General features: G+C 54.5%; 1 protein-coding gene across 2 annotated transcripts in view; it reads right to left on the minus strand.

Moving 5' to 3' along the window:
- AGAP3 (ArfGAP with GTPase domain, ankyrin repeat and PH domain 3) overlaps positions 1-11,836 on the minus strand; it is a 159,313-nt gene extending 147,477 nt beyond the window's left edge. For both annotated transcript variants that reach the window (XM_076363547.1, XM_076363548.1), the window contains exon 1: positions 11,560-11,836. In XM_076363547.1, the coding sequence (XP_076219662.1) occupies positions 11,560-11,836 (277 nt within the window). The remainder of the gene's footprint in view (positions 1-11,559) is intronic.
- Between the last annotated feature and the right edge of the window lie 12,409 nt (positions 11,837-24,245).

Below are 24,245 nucleotides of genomic sequence, written 5' to 3' on the forward strand. Positions count from 1 at the left end.
CCACCCTCTTCGTACAACATTTCTTCCTTATGTCCAATCTAAACCTACCATCTTTCAGCTTAAAACTGTTGCCCCCTTATCCTGTCACTACAGGCCCTACTAAAAAGTCTGTCCCCATCTTCCTTATAAGCCCCCTTTAAGTACTGAAAGGCCGCAATAAGGTCTCCCCGGAGCCTTCTCTTCTCCAGGCTGAACAACCCCAACTCTCTCAGCCTATCCTCACAGGAGAGGTGTTCCAGCCCTCGGATCATTTTCGTGGCCTCCTCTGGGCCCGCTCCAACAGGTCCATGTCTGTCTTGCACTGTGGACCCCAGAGCTGGACGCAGTGCTCCAGGTGGGGTCTCACAAGAGCAGCGGAGAGAGGAAGAATCCCCTCCCTCGACCTGCTGGCCACACTTATTTTGATGCAGCCCAGGATACGGTTGGCTTTCTGGGCTGCAAGTGCACATTGCTGGCTCATGTCCAGCTTTTCATCTACCGATATCCCCAAGCCCTTCTCCGCAGAGCTGCTCTTAATCCATCCATCCCCAGCCTGTACTGTTACTGGTGATTGCCCTGACCCACGTGCAGGACCATGCACTTGGCCTTGTTGAACTTCATGAGGTTGACGTGGGCCCACTCCTCCAGCCTCTCAGGGTCCCTCTGGATGGCATCCCTTCCCTCTAGTCTACCAGCTGCACCACTCGGCTTGATGTCATCTGCAAACATGCTGAGGGTGCACTCAATCCCACTATCTACGTCATTAATAAAGATATTAAATAGTAATGGTCCCAGTACGGACCCTGGAGGAATGCCACTTGTTACTGGTTTCCATTTGGACATTGAGCCGTCAACTGTAACTCTTTGGCCATCCAGCCAATTCCTTACCCACCTAATAGTCCATCCATCAAATCCATCTCTCTCCAGTCTCCTGGGAAGGCTTCAGATGTACTGTCACTGTCAGTCTTTTAAAAGCTGATATAAATAGACAAACATTTCTCAGGAAGGACAGACATCTTGACCCTAGGCAGGAAGGTGGGTAAATGATCTCCCATTGCCCTTTCCCATTGCACCGGGGGATTGCACAAGGTTGTTCCTGCCTCACGTGCAAATTCTGGGCTCTTCTGGACCCTGCCAGCTACCCCTTCAGGAACCTAACTGACCAAAACACCTTGTCCTCGTTGGTCCCAGCAATTCTTTTATTCTCTGGTTCTCCTGCCAGTTCTCTACTGCTTCTTTCACCAGCCTCAAAAAGATCATACTCACCCCCCATCCTCAGTTTTTCTGTTTTTCAGGTGTCTCACATGGCTCTGCCCATAGCACGTTCTTTTCTCCCTTCATGCTTCTTCTAGCTAGCCTTATGTTTTAATTTAATACCATCTCTCAGCTCTGTGTTGATGATTCATAGTTCTGCCTTTCTATTCCTGGACTGTCTCCTGTCCAAAATGAAGTCTCAGCTTATTTTCCCCTCCAGCATTTCTAGTGTGTACCCACAAGCCCAAGCTCAACATGATTAAAGAGAGCTGTTACTAATCCCAGCTTTGTCCCCTCTTCCCCCAAGCCCTTGCTGCTCAATGCCTGGGGACATCACTTAGATCCTGTCTGTGAGTTAAGGGATTCAGACAGGGAACAGAGTTCATAGACCTAACTCTCCTCTTCTCTCCATATCCTGGTTGTCCCTAAATCCCTACAGAGCTACACAAGTTACAGTCCCTGAAATACAGCCTTTATCACCTGGCCACACAGTCAAAGACCCCAGGCTTCCACTCTACATCAATCACTATTGCACCCTTCCCCCCAAAATTGTCTATAACGCATAAAATCATGCCTCATCTATATTCAGTCAGAATGCTGCTGCTAAAATTATTTTCCTAACCTCCCTTTCTTAAGCAGGCCAACCCTCCCTTTGAATCCCCCCTCCAGGTCCTCCTCTTCTGTCACGTCAACTGCAAGCTGCTTGTCTTCACCCTCCCAAACTACTCATACGTTAACAACAATCCTTCCTTCGCTGCTGAAGAGCTGACTCTTCTCCCTCCCAAACTATGACAGCAATCTCCACTTCCCAGCTGCTAAATTTCAAGCAAACACCTCTCTATTTTCTCCCATTGGTACTTCATGTTTGAAAAGAGCTCTCTGTAAACAACCTGAAATCTGCTTTATTGTCCTCTTTCAAATTGCTCCTTAAAGCTCTCCTGTGCCTCTGTACTCACCAGAAACATCAAAAACAACACAGGTTAGATGACTGCCATGTTAAGTCCATGTCCACGATGCAGCCCATGCTGTCCCACTGTCTGCGCGCTCCCCACTTGCTCATCGGCATCTGCCTCTCATTTTTAAATAAACTACAAGACCTCTGTGGCAGGACTCTCTTTGTCCTGTGTTTTCACAGCATCTTCTGCAGGAGGAACCTGATCAGATAAGGCTCCAAGGTGTGACTGTAATGGAAAAACCAGTAACAGAAGAAGCAGACTCACACCTAACTGTTCCCAAACAGAAGTGCTATAGTGCTTTCAACCCTGCAGCACCCATCACCTGCGGGGGACACCACCATCCTTGGCCACCCACCCACCGGCCAGCAGCACGGCTTCGTTCACACATCTGCGCTCCATTCACCTCCATTCATTCATCTGGAGACTGGGGAAGGGACGTGCACTCGCTAGAGGCTGATCTGAAGGTCAAAACCCTTTTCATTAAGCACAGGAGTCACTGCTGGGCTAAACATCAAAAGCTGTCCAAAAAACAACAGCAGGAGGCAAGTGAGCAAAAAACATGCTACAGGGAGCAAGTGTCAGGGGCTGACAGCCCATGTTATCCATTGCAGCAAGTTGAGACATGAGATGACGAACCCGAAGCCGGTGGCTCCCAACCCTCCAGGACTACAGCATCAGCAGGACACCACCAGGATTTTGGACACAGCAGCTAGCAACCAATTAGCTGTAACTGAGGCGCAGTGCCCTCGATGACTGAGTGGATTTCATCACCACACAGATCACATGGAAAGAACAAGATCTCACACATAACCCCAGGCAAGAGCTTCCAGAGTGACTCACGCAAGCCAGAGGTTCCAGTGCCAAGATGCAGCCCCACGGCAGCGAGCAACTGAGGACAGATGCAAACATCCCTTTCCCTCCATGTGGCACAAGCTGGGTCGCTCTGCTCTGTCTAGGTATCTATTTTCTTGGGATTTGTAGGAGTTCAGAAACAGCAGGGGTTTGCCAGGTTTGGATGAAACTGGACAGCAGGTCTGAAAGTTACTGGGGCAGGAGAGGCAAGTAGACACAGAAGAACAGGTCTTAATCATACGACCCTCCTTTCAATAGGGAAGCAGGCTAAAATTATCTTTATTTTTAGCCTTCCTGCCTCAGAAGACTCCTTGCTCTCACTACAACACTTCAGAAAATCCACCTGAATAGGCACACCCCAGCTTCAGAGCTGCTAGTGATGCCCAGAGCATTGAAGGAGGAGGCAGAAGGAAATAAGACCACAGTTGCCTTTTTCATGCAGGGCACTGTAGGCAGAAATAAAATGGACGCAGTTTGTTCACTCCGTACAGCTGCCATACAGGAGGCTCTGACTCGCAGAAAGTCCTGGAGGAGGATTTAAAAAAAATCAGACACCAAAATAGGAAGGTAGGATCACAAAGAGAAAAGGACTCCTTCTGCCCAGCGAGGGCTGCAATAGAAGCACGATGGTATTAGTGAGGTGCTTGTCAAGGTTAAAAGCTCTGATCATAGGCATGTTGCTGGGGCAACTCTTGTATCCCTCAATTTCTAGCAGTTAGGCTTTAGTATTAGCCCTTCAGCCCATTGGTGCTTCTTTGGAACTCATGGCCATTGCCCACACCCCTCTTGCATTCACCACCAGCTAAGAGTGTGACTGGGATTTTAGTTCAAGGGCTGCCACCCCATTGCCCAGGGGCACCAGGAACACCCAGTCTTCCCCAGGGTCTACTTGTGATGAGGACAGAAGGTGGGACCCATTTCACATCAGCCAGCCCATCTGGAAACACAGTATAAGGTCCAGTTCAGACATAATTTAAACCCAGTTTGGCCACCCAAATTAACCAAAAGTCCTATCACCAGCTTTGAACAGCCAGCCTGGATGCACAAATGCTTTTAATCCTCATCTTGGTGAAACTCCAGAGGAGGCGAGAGCCCAGCGCTGCCCAAGACTCAAAGGTCTCTGCACAGAAAGCAGACATGCTCCGTCAGGAGCTCTAGGAAACCTCCTGAAAGTGGATGGCAAGATCAGCTATTCACAGACCAATTGCCAAAAACTAACCACACTCGAATTTCTCCTACTGGGTCCTCACCAGGCAAAGCCCCAGCCACTCCAGCCCAAGCACAGAAGGAAAGCACAAGCAACAGTCCCGGCCACAAACCGAGGTCTCGCCCTGCACCGAACGCAGAGGCAGCTCCCAGGGACAGGGTCGCCACAGCTCTCTCTATTCCGACAGAGGCCCAGGCAGCTGCCAGTCAGCGGGACATCGCTGCTTGGAGTGCCAGTCAGGTATAGAACTGTCCCTAAACAAGCAAAAGACTCTGTGCAACCAAACTGTGAAACTCCCTGCTGGGAGAAATCGTGAGAGCTACAAGTTTACATTGGGTCAAGGCAGACTGAACAAGCCAAGGGAAGAGAGCCACCAAGGACTAAACAACACACAGAAACCACACCAAGCTCAGGAAGAGATGCCGACGTCTGGCAAAACACTCCAAGACAGCATCCCTTAAACAGGCTCTGGTTCCTACACTCCTCCCCAGGCATTTGGCTTGTGCTGCCGTCATGGTCAGGATATTTAGTAAGCTGTCTCACACAAGCTCAGAATCAGCAAAATATAGCTCCATTTTGCCTTCCCCCCCAGCCCTGACTATGCATTGCCACCTCCTCGCCTGTGCCCACATTCACAGTCATGCGATCACACCGTGAGCCCGGTGAGCAACTGAAAACTGATCCAACCAAACCCCAGTGCAAGGCTCAGTTTCTAACAGAGCTGATCCAGCTCACCATGCAGCAACAAGCGCTGGCAAAAGGGAGGGCAGGCAAGGAGCTGCCAGGTGGGAAGAGCCGCATTGTCCCTTCTAGCAGCAATCACACTTGTGTTGGATTGAGGTAACTGTGAAACCGTAGCCACAGAAGTCTCCAATGCTCTCACTGAGGGCACATCCAAATCCCATTCTTTCCCTGCGGCGTACCTCCACGTCCCCACCTTTTCTTCTTTAACCACAATGTCAGAGTTCTTGCCCCCGCAGTGCCAGAAACCTTCTCTTCCCTCGCCACGGCACCTGCAGCTTTATCCTACTCAGTCTTCAGCTATCAAGATCATCCTCCAGTCTTCCTGCTCCGGCTTCATCATCTCTCCCAACTCCTGTTGATCACAGCATCAAGCAATTTCTTTTTCTGATATTCGGACTCTTCTACAAGACCTTGTTCTTGAGTTGTAAGCTCTACAAGGTAAGCACTGCATCTGGCAAAGGTGGCTCCAGATGATTTGGGCCACAATATAAAACTTCATAAAAATAGTGGATGTATTTGTCCAAGCGTGCTAGGACAAATTTTTGTCTAATTTGTCTATCTGTCCAAGGCCTCCTTCAGCCGTGTTTCTGCTCTGCCCATCACTCCCACGGGGCCAAGGTCTCCCCTCGCACCAGGACCTGCTCTGGGACTCTCCCCATGCAGACCTTTCTGCTTGTGCCACTCACACCAGGCATCGGCTCTGGGAGATGCCGAGCAGTGTCAGCCCTGCCGACTCCTCTGCCAGGCAAAGGACACACACTGTGTTAGAGGACCCAGGGCTTTTCCCTGCTAGCACGTAAGGCAGCTTGAAAAGCACTTCCAAATACCCTCAGGAGTCTCTCCTGGGAGTCTTTGCCCTGAGACCCCAGCACCCCCCATCCAAACAAAACAGAGCATGTGATCAGAACATTTGCCCGATCTCTCATTTTTGTGTTCTTTTAACCACCTTTGCACTTAATTTCCAGCAAAGCTCGAGACTACGGTGACAGAAGAGTGCTGCCCCAATCCAGCACACAGAAGGGGCAGCACCGCAGAAGACATGCAGCCACCCGGAATGCCCGGCTCCAGCCCCGGGAGCAGAGATGCACTGACAGCTCTGAAGTTTGCTGCTCTTGGAGGAGACCAAGCACAGCTCCTCCCACCGCACCCTGCCACTGTTCCCTGTGGTTTCCAAGCCTTGGGGAACTTACAGGCACACACATAAACAGGGCAATTCTGCAGAGGTCATGGAATTAGCAGGAAAAAGCTAGCTAAGCAGAACACACTCCTTCCCAAAGGGTGTAATTTACTTGAGGCTGATTCAGCTGAGCAAGGACATGCCGGCGAACCCTGCGCGCGGCCTGGCAGCACGGGGCTCCCCAGAACCAAGGCAGGATGCTGGGAGGACTCCAGTGAGCTTCGTTCTTATCTTCCTCAAGAAGATACTGCATCAATGGCAACTCCTGCCTCAGATTTTGCTTTGTGAATCAGAGCATCAGGAACCAGTTTCAAAAGACACTGGAAAAGGATGCAGAATAGAGCTGTAAAACTTATGCTGGAACTAAATAAAATTACAAGGTTCAGCCAGTTTAACTCATCAGAAAAAGCGACAGACAAGTGACCTCATTAATTGGTACAAGCGGCTTTAAACACAAAAATACCCAGTATCAGAGGACTACTTACTCTTAGAGAGAAATGAAAAAAAAATAATATCCAGGATGTTGGAGATGCCTGTTGAAAAAATTACGCTAATTATTAACAGTGAGATGGCTAATAATGGAGAAAAACTCCTAAGGCAGCAAGGCCCTAGACTGTAACTGTATCTCAAAGATACGCCTTAACCAGCTGCCTCACATTTAGCTGATTGGGAAAAGGCTAAAATCCTGGGATGAAAGTGTTCATACCAAGTGACCCAACAGTCCATTCTGGTCTTAAACCCAGCAAAACAGCTGGGACCTGGAACAATGCAAAGCCAACATTCAAAGGTAATTCCTGCCCAGAAAAAGCCAGATGCAGAGCCACAGTTAATCACCGGTCTGCTATTGGCAGATCATTCTCCAGGGCTTTTTTCATCCTGTGCCTCTGCGAGAGAAGCAACAGCTGAAAAATGTAGAGGAAAGCTTTTCCAAACTAATCCTGCTTCTTAAAATGCAGAAAGGAACCAAAACGATTTTAGAAGTGTGTTGGAGGGGTGTGAAAGGACAATAAAGGGAAAAACACACACTCCAGTTAAAACTCTGACTACCCTCATTCAAACAGAGAGATTCTTGCTCCTGCTAACTGGCCACCAAGTCCTCTCACCATGGCTGACAACTTTCTCCAAGCTTTTCCTGAGAGCTGAGCCTTTACGTGGGCTGCAAGACATGTGCACAACAGCTAACGTCAGGAAAAAATTCCTATCATTTGACAAAAGCTCTGTTGAGGGATCTCACCTACTTCTCCTCATCTATCTTCCACCTCCTCCCTCCTGGCGTTCGCTACTTTACGCACACAGAAGACCTCTGCGTAACCATCTTCTCAGCCCCTCACCACGATCCTCCTTCCGTATCTCCATCTTCCTGGCTCGCTCTCTCCTGTGTGTCAGCGGATCCACGCTGGCTTCTGTTGCCCTGCAACTTGCAGTCCCCATCTTGCATGTCCCTCAGGTAATTCTCTGCACCGTTGGCATCGCTCTCCCTGCCTAGAACCTGAGTTTTGGTCACGTCTGAAAATTCACTTCTATGAAAGAAATTAGTACTGTGTAATTACTGTTCTAATTACAAATTCTATTAATATATTTCTGTCTATAGTCTGTTCCAGAGTAACATAGTTAGAGGTCACATTTATTACAAGCAGGGGTTGTACCAACCTCAGAACTAAAGTTGTGTATCGTTTTGCTTTATGCATATATAAAAGCTTTTATAGAGCTCGGCAGCTTGCAGCAGTCTCTGAAATTTGGCAAAGAAACAAGCCTGGGATGCGGGAAACACTTTTTGCTAGCCCCCTGAAAATCTGTCCAAATTTGGCGGTTAGAAACTACTGAAAAGCACCAGGTCCTGCCTGTGATTCAGCTGATGCTGGCAACCAGCCAAACCCACTGCCTTCCCCAGCCCCGAGTGCCCAACAGCCCTCTCCTGCCACAGCCTCTAAACGAAGCTCCAGCTACAAACAGGAGACCAAAATAAAGCAGATTTCCCTTTCCTCCCACAGCGACACTCTGAACAACACCTCCGTTTGGGCCCAGGAGAGGCTGACCAGTGAACAGCCGCAGGCTCCATCCACACACGGTTTTCTCCCCGTTGTTGACTCCAAACTCTTCTCGTTCCTCCTCGGGAAAAGGCTCCTTCCCCCCGACCCAGCAGGGCTACCAGGGCTCCCGGCTGCAGCAGCCTACCCAACACCCGCTTTATCTCCCTCCTTGGCAATGCTGTCTGCAGCACGAGCCACAAAACCACAAGGTTTCTGTACAACACACCTTCTGCTAACGCCTCCCTCTCCTACCCGCCAACACTGCTCTGAAGGTGAGAACCTGCACTGAAGCAATGGCAACCCTGGTTCTGGCCAGAGGGTGGACAGCTCGGGCACACCGCTACCGCTGCAGAAAGGAACTGGCCCCTGCCTTTTTCCCTTTTAAAAATGAAGGAATTGCCTGCAGAAAAAGAATCTGGTAAGAGGATGTGAGCAAGTCTTGCAATATCCAGCACTCAGTGTTAGGAAGTTGAATTTGGGATTTCACTGGCAACTTCCATAACAGATTTTAGGACCAGAAGCAGTCGTTACAGTCACAGAATCTGATCTTCGGGTCAAGAACATAAACAATCCAACAAACAAAAACCCTCTTCCAGCAATTTCTGTATCAAGCCCAAAACACGCAGTTTAGAAGGATATTCCCTTCCAGACTCAGGCACTTCAAGAAATTATAACATCTCCAGCAAAACTCTTCCAGTGGTTAATTACCCCCACCGTTAATTCAGTCTCTCACATATACTTGGTAACATATTGCATGTAACTGCGTAATCACAGCACATTTTTCACCAGGATCATGATTTAACCCAGTGCCTAGCAGGTAAGCGGGGAATGCAGCCAACACCAGGAAATCTGTAGGATTCCTGCTCCGCCAAATCTGCAGCTGGCAAGAAAGGAGGGAGGAGGCGGGGAAGGACCAGAAGAGACAGGACGGGTCTGTGGTTGGAGGAGGCAAAGCCCCTGAGGACACCTGGCCTCCAGCCCCATCACACAGCCCTGCGTGACACCAAGCAAGCCGTGCCATGGCCGCCTGCTAGTGTGCTGGTCACTCTTCACACCTCATCTTTGGGTTAAACGAGACAGCTGCCATCCAGCCTCGGGAAGCCCTGACCGTTTGCAGCTGCGTGTGAAAGAATTTTTTTCTCACACCTTCCTTTGAGCAGCAGGAGAAAACATGCACCACGAGTGAAGTTGCTAAGAGACGCACCTAAATGCCAGCGTGCTCACCATCAGCTTACACATGTTCAGATGGAGCAGGACAAGGCACAGGTGGGCAGCAGCAGGCGAGGGACACATGCACCCAACACCCAGGGGAGTGGTGGGAGCAGCTCTACATCCCTGCAGGGAGGGAGACGAGATGCGAGGGGCAGGGACACAGGGAGCCCGTGAGGGTTGGTCACCCGCATTCTGCCTGCAGAGATGGCCCCATGAGCAACCCAGGAGTAACACCCAGGTTTCGTACAGCAGTATTTCAGTTGGTAGCTTCCCTGTCCCACAACACGGGAATCACAAGCAGGATCAGACCACATCATCACAGTTACTGGTCCCTCGGGTCTTCCACTGCAGCCGGCATCAGAGGCACAAACAAGGAAGAGCTGCAGGAACCCCACGGGAATGGATGTGAGATGGTCTTACCCCACCAGGACCATCCTGACCTCTGCAGCTGGAGACCGGCTGGAGCCTCGACACAGAGGGCTAAGGCACTGCCATGGCCTGTGCCAGTCCTGTGCACTCCCACTGATCTCCAGTACAAATCCCTTCCCTCTTCACCTCATTAAATGCCATTAATTCAATGGCTTTCTGTGGCAGGAGACCTCACAGAGCAGTCACAGAAATGGAAAAAAGCCCCCTCCTTTTATTGGTTTTGCATTTGCTCCATTCTGATCCCACTGAGTGTCCTTTGTCCTTGCACCGCAAGACAGATGAAACAAATTCTTGAATTTACATTCCCTCGACCATGCAATCTTTTAGACTCTTGTTACAGTGCCTCTTACTTTTCTTCTTTCCGAAGAAACAATCCCAAAGACTGAAGCGGGATGCAGGCATCTTGAGAAGAGCTCCAGGGAAGCTGTCTGGCCCAGACTGCCACCCCCGTGCAGTGTCACCTGCCACAGAGGCCGGTACCACGCTGCTCCCTGCCTGCACCCACTACAGCGGGGCCACCGCTCTCCAAAACCGGTCCCGCGTGCCACTTGCGGCGACATTTCAGGCGTGCGTTAGTGGGAGCAGACCTGAGCACGCCGCCAAAATCGAGTGGAGACAACAAAAACGACAGCAGGGAAACAGCAACGCTCAACAAGCCATCAAACCGAATCAGGATTCCTTACACAGACCGAATGGCACCCATGGCCCCAAGGCTTTCTTTGCTAAAGGGCAAAGCCTTGCTGCAAAAATCTGAAGGTTTAGGACCACCAAAGCCAGAGGGACCTTTCGGTTGGGCTGCTGTGAGCCGCCTCCCAGCCTAACACCAGCCTCAGCACAGAGCTGTGAATCCTTCCCCTCGTCCATCCCTTCACTCGGCTCTATCTCAGCCTTTCCGTTGCGAGTTCCTTGGGCCAAGACTGCAGTTTTCTGCATTTTTAATTTTAACAGTCTTTGGCACATCATATACCCCACCGGATTTCGTTGCCCATAAATTCTAAGGACAGATCCCCTCTCATCCAGAGCTCGGCGCCCCAGGCTGCACCGCCCCGATGGGAAGGACGAAGGCGAGCGTCCTCCAGCCCTGCGCGGGCTGCCGGGCCGCGACCACCAGCGCTGCAGGCCGCGGCGCCGGACCGGGACACCCGGGGCATGGGGGGCCTGCGGAGTGCCACCCCCCGCCCCCTCCCGCCCGGCGCCTGCAGCCCCCGGGACGGAGCCCAGCCGGGCCTTGGGCCCCCCGCCCCGCCGCCGCCCGGCACGGCTCCCGGCAGCGGGGTGGGCGCCGCGCCCCGCAGGCCCCGGCCCGCCTCGGCGCAGGCCGCGGCGGCCCCGCCGCGTCTCCGGCCACCCCCGCGGGCCAGCGCTGCCGGGGCGGCCGTTTCCCGCCGCTGCTGCGGGGCCCGCCGGGCAGCGCGGCCGGTCCCGGCCCGGCGAGCGGCGCGGGGCGGAGCGGCGGGGCGGTCAGGGCTCCAGCCGGGCCCCGCGGGCAGGCAGCGGGCGAGGCCGCCGCCCCCGGCGGGCACCGGGCGCAGGTGCAGCGGCCGGTGGGGACAAAGGGCAGCGGCGGTGGCCCGACCCGGTTCGGTTCGGCGCGGTCGGGGCCGGCGCGGCCCCGCTTGGCCTGGCCCGGACCAGCGCGGCCCGGCGCGGTTCGGCCCGGCCCGGTTCGGTTCGCCCGGGTTCGGTTCGGCTCGCCCCGGTTCGGCCCGTCCGCCTTACCCTCGATGGAGATGACGTGCTCGCGGATCTGGCTCTGCAGCGCCAGGTCCTCCACGCGCTCGATGAGGTCGTAGATGGCGTAGATGTTGGGGTGCACCGACTCGAAGCGCCCGATCTCGGCCCGGATCGCCGCCGAGTTGGAGAGCCCGAACTGGGGCGGCGGCGGCCCGCCGGGCTGCGGGCCCGAGGGGCCGGGCACCGGCACCGGCACCGGCCCGCCCGGCGCCGCCAGGCTCTGCTGCTGCGGGCTCTGCCCGGGCCCGCCCTGGAAGTTCATGGCGGCGGCGGCGGGGCCGGCGGTCAGCGGCGCGGGGCCGCCGGCAGCCGCTGCATGGCCGCGCTCTGCGGGCTCCGCCGCTCTGCGGGCTCTGCCGCCCCCGCCCCGCCGCGCCGCCCGCCCGCTCCGCGCCGCCGGCAGCGCGCCCCGCGTCACGCGCCGCCCCCGCCCCGCCCGCGTCACGCCGGCCGGGAGCGGGACCGGCCCCGGGGCGGGGCGGGGGATCGGGGGGGGGGGGGGGGCGGCTGCGCCGCTGGCGGGGGAGCCCGGGCCGGGCAGGCGGGGCCGTGCCCTGCCCCACGCGCGGCCCAAGGCGGCCGCGCTCCGGCACGGCCCCTGCCCGCTCGGCCCCACGCGTGGCCCCGTGCCCGCGGCCCCACGTGGCCCCCGGCCCTGGCTCTGCCCGCCCGGCAGCGGGGCTCGGCCCCCGCCCGCTCCCCGGCTTCCCGGGCGCTGGCAGCAGCCCGCCCCTCCTGCCCACTCCCACGCTGCCTGTCCCGCTGCGGGCAGCGGCGACGGCCCTGCCCAGCCCTCACCTCGGGGACGGCACGGGTCGGGTCAGGCCGGGTGGGACACGGCTCCCCATCCACTCGCCACCCCTCGCCGTCCTGCCGGGCCCCCGCTCGGCAGGGGTGCCCCCAGCACCACACGTGGCCCGGGACAGTTGTGCCACCTCCCCTCCCCACGCCCCCCCAGACCCCTCGGCAGTCCCACGAGACGCAGGGCCCATGCCCCCCAGCCCGGCCTCGGGACCCTCCCTGCTGCCAGCCCTGCCTCCTGACTATTTCGGAGGTAATTTCATCGTTCCACTTACCATGCCAAGGTCATTAATGAAGCTGTGAAACATGGCTGGTCCCAAGAGCTCACTGGATGATCACCAACCACTGCCCTACCGTGGTGGGGTCCCCTCTCGGGTCACCCCCTGCCCACAGGGCCTCGCTGCTGTCGCCTCGCTTGCACGCCCAGTACAGGCTGCTTTGGCGAAGGCCGGTGTGGTGATGGCACTACAGGGGGGACTGTCACAGGGGGATGCTCAGAGGCTGTGGGGCTGCCATGGGCAGGACACAAGAGCAGTTGGTGGGTCCATCTATTGAAGCCGCAGGCGGTCGCACTGATCGGGCTCTCCACAGTCGCAACCATCACGCTGCCAGCCCCGTCGCTCCTGTTGGGCAGGGGCCAATAAAGCCCACCCTGGCTGTGCCCACCCCTAAAAACAGCCTGCGAGGGGTGACCATGAGAACAGAAAGGCTCCGGCAGGGCACCGCGCTGGCAGCACCACGGGCGTGTGCATCCCGGCCTGCAGGCAGCGTGAGAGCCAGCTGAGCTTGCTGCCCAGCCGAGCCGGGGAGATTGATGGAAACGAAAGAGCATCTTCCAAAAAGCTGAGAAACGAAGAAAACAGGATCATAAGCCCGGGCAGATTAAATGAGAAAGTATAATAGGGAGATGAAGAAAGAACTGAAAAATGGCCAGCTGAGGGAATCAAGACCCCAGTGAATTTCTCCCTTGGTCCCGCTGGGATCAAAGCCCCGTGGGGCAGTGATGCTTTGATGCCCGGGGGGCTCAGGGGGCGGCTGCAGAGCCAGGCCTGGGCTGTGCTGGGGGCAGATGGGGACTGGCTCCCACCCACCACCCTTCTCAGAGGTGGTGTTGGGAAAGGTTGGAGGAGGAGGAGAGATCTCTTGGGGGTTTCTAACCAGAAATGCCTCCCTGGGCTCAGGAATCCTCCAGGATGCAGGCAGCTGGGTGCTGGGGGAGTGTGGGTGGGAGAAGCACATCCCTGCTCTCTTTGTCTCCCTCTTTTGGCCTGCCAGAATTCCTTGAGAGTGCGGTCCCTGCAGCCTACACTGAGAGAAGGGTTTTATTAGAAAAAAACTTTTATGAGGGTTTTGTTGAAAGCTTTTAGAAAATCCACGTCTATTATAGCGCCTGGATCAGCCTCAGCCGTACACTCGTTGATGCTTTCCAAGACCTCTTAATGGATTTGTGAGTCATAAGTTTGCTTTACAAAAGCTGGTCTGGCTCTTCCCTGATATGTCAGATGTAACCACGTCTGCGTCTGTTCTGTACTACAGTTTCTGCTGATGTAGTGGGCACACAAGTTTCACACCCTGATCTGCAGTGCCCGGGCCATGCCCGGAGCCTTTTTTGAAGACTTGTTTTTTTATTTGTGTCTTTCTGTTCTTGTTCACGGCAGCTAACTGAACCGGCTGGCTGCAGATGACACCGAGCAGTCCAAGGGTCCCCTGTCCAAATCCCTCTGGAGGTGCTGTATGGGTGCCCCTGCCCCTGTGAGCCTGTCCCTGACCAGTGAGTCTGTTTTCTGTGTCCTCTCCCACTGACACTTCAGTCTGAGACGTTTCCTTGGGTGTATTGACCATATAAAACGGCTTCACGCCCAGTGCCACCAAAGTGGTTGGGTTCGTTTCTTCAGAAAGCTCCTTTGGTATCATGTGCCGAGGGTTTCCCAGTCTACCTACATATGAAAAGAAAGAGCGATCTGGCAAGGTTGCCTTGCGGGTATCTCCCAGAAAACCACTTTGATGATTTTGTCTGTCCAGAACAACTGCCTTGGGCCTTTTCTCTTGGTCTCCTGTCTCCTCAGAGGGGAGGGCCAGTAGAAGGCTGCAGGTCCTGGATGTTTCTGAAACATGTTTGTGTGGTCCTGCACCATCACCCCATGAAGGCTCCTGGGCAAACGGCTGCGTTTTCATTAAGTTAACACCTGGAAAGCATGAGTTATTGCAGCCTGGGGAATTTCCAGAGGTCCGTGGGGAGATTCCTATATTTCTGTAAGGTCTGTGGAGCCCAGGCAGCAGGATTAGTCTTTTTTAAAATAAATATACGTACATACGTACACACACGTATATGTTTCAATATTTTCCGTTTCTTTCTTGGAGAAGGAACAAGAGAAAAAAAAATCCATTGCTTTCTGCTTTTCTCCTTATCTTTATGTACCAGCGGAGCACTGAAAGTGAACGTTATCCAAAGCTGGATGAAAAATGAAACCTGAAAAGATGAACCTAAGCAGCCACATTCATCCTGCAACCCACCGACACCAATGGGTCTAGTTAAGAAGCAGGCACCTCCTCAAGCCTACAGGGAGCTGCTCAGCCTGAAACTGCTGCCTTCAGATCTGGGGCAGAGCACCAATCAATATTACGGCTGTAGATCTCACACTGCCCCTCGATTTGCATTTGGCTTTTGAGGTCAAGATCGTGAGTGAACCCTGTGATTTGATGCTCTGAAATGGATGGGTGCTGGTATAATCCATGAGCGGTTGTCCTACAATTAGTGATCGTAATGGGATTGCAATCAATCCGGACAAATAGGTGATAATCCCAGCCAACAACAAGTTTATGTAGTGCTTCAAAGGCTTAATTTCCTTGAACAGAGGAAAGTCAAGTAAAATCAGTGAAAAGGAAAGATTAGACTAAAAAATATTAATTTAAATGCAAACCCCAAGCAGAATTTCTTGGATGACCAAGAAAAAGGGACAGATTTGAAAATCCATCTTGAAAGGACTGGTGTCAGAAGTCTAATTTTGGATGTCTCATGTGATGGGCTGGTTTCAGGCAACATTTCCCTCTGCTCATCACAGTGGAGATGGGGGCTGTTCTGTGATAGCCAGATCGCTGAGGTCAGCGGAACATCTCCTGCCCAAGACACGGAGTCACATCAAATTTATTTTCTTCCAGCTTTGCTCCATCATTTCCCCAATTAAAGTTAAATGCCAAAGATAACACCCACAGGCTCTGAGCATGGCATCAGTCAGGTGCCACTTTTCCCCGAACAGCTGCCCCGTACCCGGCGCCAACGTCCCCTTCTCCATGGAGTTAGGGGACGCACCGACTCGAGGGCTGGGGATAGGCATTGCGGGATCCCGTTCTGGGCTTCACTGGCTGTAAAATTTCAACCAGTGACCTCTGTGGTGAGACCAGTAACTTCTTTTGACTAAGTACAGATGAAGTTTGGCTAAAGCAGGGATTCCCTGGAGGTGCCTGGCCGAGACCCGCAGGCATCAGGAGGCAGAAAAGAGACCAGCACCCCACCATAGAAACATGCTGGAGGGAGCGTCGCTTTTCCTGGGCCAGCTGGTACGTCTGGGAGAAGGCTGATGAGACTTCAGCCCCCCCTCTTTTTCCCGTGCTTTACTAACGACACGGCCGAGCACATCACACATACCAGAGCAGCCGAAACCAGGACGCTTGTGCTCTGCCTGAACCCCTGCGGCGCTGATACCCCACTGGCTCTTGTCACAGAACCGTAAGGGTTGGCATTAGAAAGGGACCTCGGTACATCAGCTAGGGAGCTCAGGTGATCAAACGAATGTAAGCTAATTCTAATAAACACTTTTAACTGATTTTAAATTCTTCAATCTCCCATTAATATATCCCAAAATTGAGGTTTGTTCTTTTTGCAAGTGACTTAATTAGCACGTGTCCATGCCCCGCTGCTGCTCACCGGGATCCTTCACTGTAGTGATGCTGTCCATAATCCCACATTGCTCTTCCTTCTCTTCTATACGGGAATTTCTTGCCTTTGGATGTTGCACTTGTCACCAGTTAAAATACCAGGTAGAAATAATTTCCCAACTCTTCTGAGACATCAAGTGAGGGGGAACCTCACCGCCCTTTGCTGGTGAGATGTCGATAAGTTATCCCTGAGAGCAGTTTACCAGCAGCTTTGCACCTCCTTCCCAGTGCTGACACCCAAAGCGCCTTCTCTCCCTGGAAAGGTGTTTGGGCACCATAATCAAATCACCACTCAACCTTCTCTCCGATGCGATTGTAAGGCTTAGAAAGATCAAAGTAAGGTGTTTTCTCCAAACCTCAGTTAATTTTCATGTTTCTTTTCTGAATCCTCTCAGATGTCTTAATAACTTCTCAAAATGCAAAACTCTGGATGTCATTTTCCAGTGCTGGTCTCACCTCTGCTGAACGCCACAACGCAGTCTCTGTGCTGCCCCTGCGTCACCTTTGCCTCTGCCTTGCACACGTGTCGGGGGGGGGTCACCTACACCACTGCCTTGCACACGCATCTGTGTGGGGGGGTCACCTATACCACCACCTTGCACACGCGTCTGTGGGGGTTCCTTGCCCATCTGTGATCTCCAGTCTGTGATTTTAACCATAGGTCATCCACGTATTTTCAACACCCATGTTTTCTTGCTGCTTTTAGACCACAGAGTAAGTTACTGAATGCCACCAGCACCAGCAGAGGTCTTTTAGGGACCTTTATAGGAACACACTCAGCCAAAAAAGAAATTTCTGTTGACAAACACGTTTTAAATTCATCAGTTAGGCTTTTAGAGTCATTTAATAGCTCTTTATTAGCACTGTACACCACTAAGCTTTTAAATCAAAATGTCCCACAGCACTAAGTCAATTTCCTTACCAAAGCAAAGCGTGTTACATCTGCACTTACCTTTTCAGCACAGTCTTCAAAAACTGAAGACGGGCTTGTTTGAGAGGACCGCTCCGAGCAGGTGAGCTCTCAGAAGAAAGCAGACGGAATTGTTCCTGCAAAGCAAAATGGTGCGTTCTCGATTACAAATTGGAGATAGAATTACCAAAAGAGGAAACGAATCACCCCAATGCAGTCACTGAGGGTCCCGGGCACCAAAGCCCTCTCCCCATCCTGGTGCTCGGTACCAGAGGCACCATGGGAAGTGACCTGGCCGTGGCGAGGTAAGTGCGAGGGAAAGCCCGGCGGGGGGTCCTGGCCCCATGCTGCCGGCCCTGCTCGGGACTCGCTGGGACCCTCGTCCTGCTGCAGCAGGACGTGTCCCCCCAGCTCTGCCTTTGTGCTTGAGTTCACGCAGGTGCTCAATGCAGAGGAGCGAGCGGGACCCTGCCCCCGCCCCTTCCCCAGCCCCTTCCCCTGCCCCTTGCCCCTTCCCCTGCCCCTTGCCCTTCCCCTACTCCTGCCCCTTCCCCTGCCCCTTCCCCTGCCCCTTGCCCTTCCCCTACTCCTGCCCCTTCCACTGCCCCTTCCCCTGCCCCTTGCCCTTCCCCTACTCCTGCCCCTTCCCCAGCCCCTTCCCTGCCCCTTGCCCCTTCCCCTTGCCCTTCCCCTACTCCTGCCCCTTCCCCAGCCCCTTCCCCTGCCCCTTGCCCCTTCCCCTGCCCCTTGCCCTTCCCCTACTCCTGCCCCTTCCCCTGCCCCTTCCCCTGCCCCTTGCCCTTCCCCTACTCCTGCCCCTTCCACTGCCCCTTCCCCTGCCCCTTGCCCTTCCCCTACTCCTGCCCCTTCCCCAGCCCCTTCCCCTGCCCCTTGCCCTTCCCCTACTCCTGCCCCTTCCCCAGCCCCTTCCCCTGCCCCTTGCCCCTTCCCCTGCCCCTTGCCCTTCCCCTACTCCTGCCCCTTCCCCTGCCCCTTCCCCTGCCCCTTGCCCTTCCCCTACTCCTGCCCCTTCCCCTGTCCCTGCCAGCCACACCACTCCCGACACAGGCTGCTGGTGGCTACTGCACCCACATGCTCCCTCTGGCTTAGACCACTTTCACGCTGGCCACCCTGTTTTCCAGCCTGCTGCAATATTCCGTAAATCAGTGGTGATGCCGATGGCACAGCTGTGTCACTTGAACCAGCCCCGGCTCTTTCTGGAAACTGCAAATTGCGAATAACGCAGAAAACAGCCCAGGCATTTACAGTGCTTGATCCGACCAACCCACCACTTGGCAGCTGCAGCTGTTCGTGGCAACTCGTCATCATCGTCAGCCCCGCAAGCAGGCTGGGGAGCTGCCCTGGGCTGGGGGGGAAGCAGCCAGCCTCGCAGGCGCTAATGTGCCCAGCAACACCCGTCTGCTGGCGAGGCAGCCGCACTCGAAGAAACGGTGTGGATCGGCACGGTTACCCCGTAGCTCCCAAGCTGCTTCTCCTGCGCGGCCATCGCTGCTCCCCAGAGGAACTGTGGCATCAGCAGGCACATCATCCGCTGCGTGGAAAATGAGTCCATCACCCTGCCGCCTTCCAGCACAGGGGAGAAACATCAAACTCTTCTCCCGTTTCACAGCATCATTGACAGCCTCAGTGCAGAGCTGGGCAGGCACGCTGCTGTTGACAGCTCTCCTATTCGTAACACATTCTTACATCTTCTCCCCGCTGTCCTTGGCAGGACCTGACCCTGATTTCTTCCTGATGCCTCTCACTTCCCTTATCTTTTTCCATTTATCATAAATTCTCATTTACCGTGATTTCTGTCTCCTATTAGCTCCATTCATTACGCATTGCTTTGTGTCCTGAGTTCCTAAGGAAACAAATTACAGATACTGCAGTGGGGATTATCTAAGCAACTGCCTCTAATGAAGCTCTAATGAGCCTCCAACACACGTTCAGGGCAGCTCACACAGTAACTTCACCCGTGCGGCTCCTCCGCGGGGGCCCGAATCCTCCTGCTCTCCCCACAGCACTGGCTGCCACCCCAAGGCTGGTTCCTGTGGCAGTGGGGAAGGCAGTGCCTCAAAGATAGCTTAATTGGATCTGTTAATGCCAAATTTAGGCTCCACCGAAGAACAACGTCCTACAATGGCTGAAAATAGCAGATTGCTTCAGAAACCTTTCTACAACCTGATGGAAAAACCGAAGTCCTTCTTTAAGAAGGTGTAAATCGAAAATACCCAACAAGTTGACTTTAATCAACCTAAAAGAGAGACCTGTCTTTTTGTCGGTGTTTTCTTTAATGACAGGAAGAAATCTCACACTTCCACTACAGAAGTAAGCAGAGGAGCATCACCAGGCTGGATGCCACAGACCCCAGCCAGTGTCCAGGGGCTGACGGGTCCTCGGGAGACTCTGCTCCAGCCTCTTGCTCAAAACCTCACAGTCCTTCAGCAGATTGCCTTCTGCATTACACCAGGTGTCCCACAAAGCAACTGCCTTACACTTTTGTCATGGTTTAACCTCAGCTGGCAATTGAGCACCACACAGCCGCTCGCTCACTCCCCGCCCCCAAGGTGGGATGGGGGAGAGAATCAGAAGAGTAAGAGTGATAAAACTCGTGGGTTGAGATAAGAACAGTTTAATAATTGAAATAAATAATAATAATAATAATAAAGAATATACAAAGCAAGTGATGCACGATGCAATTGCTCACCACCCACCGACCGATGCCCAGCCAGTCCCCGAGCAGCGGCCCCCCCGGCCAGCTTTCCCCAGTTTATGTACTGAGCATGACATCACATGGTATGGAATGTCCCTGTGGCCAGTTGGGGTCAGCTGTCCTGGCTGTGCCCCCTCCCAGCTTCTTGTGCACCTCCAGCCTGCTCAGTCGGTAGAGCATGGGAAGCTGAAAAGTCCTTGACTAGTGTAAGCACTGCTCAGCAACAACTAAAACATCAGTGCGTTATCAACATTGTTCTCACCCTAAATCCAAAACACAGCACTGTACCAGCTACTAGGAAGGAAATTAATTCTATCCCAGCCGAAACCAGGACGACTTTCAGGACAGGCACCATCTCCAGTGTACATGGCACAGGCAGCTGGTTCCGGGGTGACAGATTTTATCTGAAGTCACTGAAAGGAAACCTGCAGAGGCAGCAGGAGTTTGTGCCTCAGGGCACTGGAAGCCCTGTCATCAGTACTGCCTGGAGCACACCTGGGCCAGCAGGACCAGCAATGCCACATCCCAGCTGAAAAGCACTTTGGGTAAAAGACAAGTCAGAGAAAATGTGTAAATGAGCTTTCCTGACCATGGAATTAAAATTAGCGTAAGGAAAATGAGAGCTCGTAAGGAGAAACTCTTGCAGGTTAGGGGGCCTCTCAAGGAAGGAGATGGAGTTCAGGGATCCCAAGGTTCAGAGCGCGACAAGGAGGACATCGTTCTCCCGGTGGGGACGCAGCGCTTGGAGAGGCCTGCGATCGCCGTGGCGGGGGGGGGGAAAGTCACCCCACTTTGCTGGGCAGCTGCTCCAGAGGTTTGGTTTCTGGGGACTCAGCAGACACCCCTGTGCCGGGACGCAGGTCAGACGCCCCGAGGCAGGGACAAACTCAGTCAGTTTTGGTGGCTGCCGGGGTGGCACAGGCTTCATCGGCCAAGCATCCGACAGGGATCCCTGCGATGGGTGATGGCTGGAAGCATTTTTTGCAAAAACTGGAAATCCCCAGAGGAGGGCTCTGGCCTGGCACTAATCCTTACCTCCTGCAAAGTGCAAAGGCTTCGACACCGGCGCCACAGGGGGCACAGACGTAAGCGTCGGGATGCCAGGCGCTGTCTCAGGTGGCTGGAATGCGAAGAGTTTAGCTGGGTTCGGGATGTGAAAGGACAAGTCCCCACAGAGGGCTGCTAGCCGCAGGGGCACCCCCCAGCGCCTGGCGAACTGCCATGCCACCAGCCTTCGAGCACGGGAGCGTGATGTGGGACAGCGTCACCGTACACATGCCACCTTCTCATGCATGTCCATGGGCACAGCTGCCCCACTGCTGGAGACCCGGTGGGAGGGCAGGTATGCCTGACCCAGCTCTGCTCATCCTACGCCTTGTGCCTCCCAGGTCAGGAGATGCGAGCCAGCTGGTCTGCTGGAGCACTGACCCCCAACACCTCGCTGCTGTGCTAAATCTGAGCTTCCAGGTAGAGGAATTCAGACATAATTTAAAATGGGTCAGCCCTTCCCAGTTACTGGTGCAAAGCTCGAGTTTCCCTTCCTTGTGTCTTGCATCGCTCCTTCTTTCAGAAATGCTGACAGCTCTTCTGCAGGCAAGTTCTCACTAGACGGGTACCCGAGGAGAGAGTGGGAAAGCCTGGACCGTGACGTGCACCACCCGCTTGTCGGCACTTGCAGACAGCAAAGCCCAGAGACCATTTGATGTCTGGTCAGGAAAAGTGCTGAGCTGGGGAGAAACATGGAGAAAATGGAGTGGCACTTCCCCGTCCCTTGTGCTGGCTGCGAGTTAAACGAGGAGACCAAGAATGGGAGAAAACTGAGCAAGGCAGAACTTCTCTTGGAAGGGGAATTTAGGATGCCCCAAACCCGCTGGACTTCCTTGTCAAAGGAAGCATTTCGTCAGTCCAATACGAAAAACATCCTGAGCCACAGACTGTCAGCAGGGAAACCCAGGGATGGCAGGCAGCCGCTCCTCCACCGCCTCTGACATGGTGGCTGCGTGGACATCCAGACCGGCAGCACCCAGAGGTGCCCGTACAGCACATTTTTGTGCCAGCTGACTTTCTGAGCGTGAGGGACCGCAGGTTTTCCTAAAACCTGAGGGCAGAAATCCAACATCTGCATCTGTCTGAGCACTTTGAGTACGGTTTGATGCTCAAACTTGCAACCTAACCTAGGAAAACGTTTTCCAGTGACATCGTAACTGTGGTTGAAGTTGTCTGTTGAGGGAACGGTCTTGGTCATCTTCCTTCAGTCACACTGACACTGCCAGTGAGGGGGGCTTAGGCACGGGCACGGCGTGGTACCCTGTGGGAATGTGGTGTCCCTGCTGGCCCCGCCAGCGGGGTCCGACTGCGCAAGATGTGCAGGGCCCTTGAGGGCACGTACAGAACCTGAGATCTTGACATGCTGCAAAACACCCTTGAGGCCACGCTCACTGCAGGAGTGCGAAGGGGAGACTGTCCCTATGGGACAGGCGGGCGCTGCCCTTGGCCCCCGGCTTGGCTGGACCGGGACTGGCTGCAAGGGGCTGAGCGTCTCGGCCAGCAGGTGAAGACAACGAAACCGGGAGAGATTCCCCCATTTCACACGTTAATCGAACATGGGGCAAACTGCCAGTGGGGGCTGCGAGGGCTGAGGAGGGATGTGCTGCGAGGAGAGCAATCCTGGACCCTGGCTCACAGCATCCCGTCAGCCCAGGGCCTTGGGGACCCCCTGGTGTGTTGGTTGCAGAGCTGAAGAAGAGCAGACCTCTCTGCTCTGCCAGCACGGTGGGGGCAGCTGCGGTGGTCTGCAGTCACCGTCGCGGTGCGGACGTGCGCGGAGACAGGCGCTCGGCACAGCAGTGCCAGGGAGGTGCCGCCACCCGTCCTCAGGCCTGATCCAGCCATCAACAACATCCCAGTCTTGTGCAACTGCTCATTAGCACACGCTTTCCAGACCTTGTAATTTATGTTATCAGCACCCTCAGAGGAAGCAGGGATATCTTTAGCACGGATGCCTACATCCTGCGCTTTTATCTGAGGGAGCCCTCTCCAGCAGGCCATGAGCAGCCATGTTACCTTTCCAGCCATGAAATCACCCGGTTTCACTGCCACCACTCGCAGCATTACGCAGCTGTGACTGTGAATCGTTAATCCCCCCTGCTCACCCCCCAGATCCCTGACGCACAAGCAGCTGAAACAGGCTCCTCACCTTCCCCCCGTATGGACCCAGCATGTTGCTGCCCGCACCCCAGTGCCCGGCCCGGGGGCGGCTCGACTGACCCCCACTGTGGCATTAAGCCCAGCCTCCAGCCCCCCAGTCTGACCCCACACATGGCTGCAGCCCTGGCGTCAGGAGATGGGAGAGGAACAGCACAAGCGGCGTCTGTGTCCTCCCGGCCACGGTGAGCAGAGGGCAGCTCTCCAGCCCCCTGCCCTCTCCAGCCCCCAGCAACATCCCACCAAGCACAGGGACCACGAGCCGTGCTGAGACCGGCACAGCCGGGGCTGCACGAAGAGTGCCAGGGTGTCCCAAAACAGCTAACGCGGCAGCATCACCCCTGTACGTGCGTTTTCATTTGTACTTACACACGGTTTTCCATGTCCTTATGCTCAGAGCGGATTCACGTGACATCAAGAAACTTTTTGCATCATTAGTGTTTAAGCTCTTTTATTTATAATGTCTTGCAACAACCCTGAAAGCGATAGGACTGGCAAAAAGAGCATTTACACTCAAAGGAACGGGCTGAGTAGAAAGCAGCGTTGCTCAGCAGAAGGCAGCTGGATCAGCCCAGGCCGGGGAGGGGGAAGAGCCCTGTCAGGGTCTGGCCTGTCGTGACCTGTCGTGAGCAGCTGTGACTCGTGATTATGATTGATAAAAACCCCTGTGTTATAAAAGCTACAGCCAACAGGGATGTGTCACCCCACAGTGTACCCCGCACCCTGGGCAGTGACACCCCCACCCCCCGTCCCCAGAGCTGCTCCCAGTGTCCCCTCCTGATGGGTGTCACCCCCAGCTGGGTGTTCACTCAAACACCCATTGTCTGCTGTAGCTGAAGCGTTTCCCCCAGCAGTGCCGCAGACCCCAGATGCCGAAAGCTTCGTCACAGCGTGCAGGGAGACCGCAAATTCATTAGACAAGAGGGTTTGCTTGTGGGAGTCCAGGCTACCTTTGGTGCTGTGCCTGCACTCGGCCACCCCGGGCACAGGGCAGCAGCTGGAGCCAGGACTGAGCAAGACCTCCGCAGCGCCGGGGATGTGCTTCCCACCTCGCTGGATGTGCTTCCCACCGTGCTGGGTGTGCTTCCCACCCTGGTCCCAGGC

The sequence above is a fragment of the Aptenodytes patagonicus genome, unplaced genomic scaffold (genome assembly GCF_965638725.1).
Source record: "Aptenodytes patagonicus unplaced genomic scaffold, bAptPat1.pri.cur scaffold_69, whole genome shotgun sequence".
Taxonomy (NCBI): domain Eukaryota; kingdom Metazoa; phylum Chordata; class Aves; order Sphenisciformes; family Spheniscidae; genus Aptenodytes; species Aptenodytes patagonicus.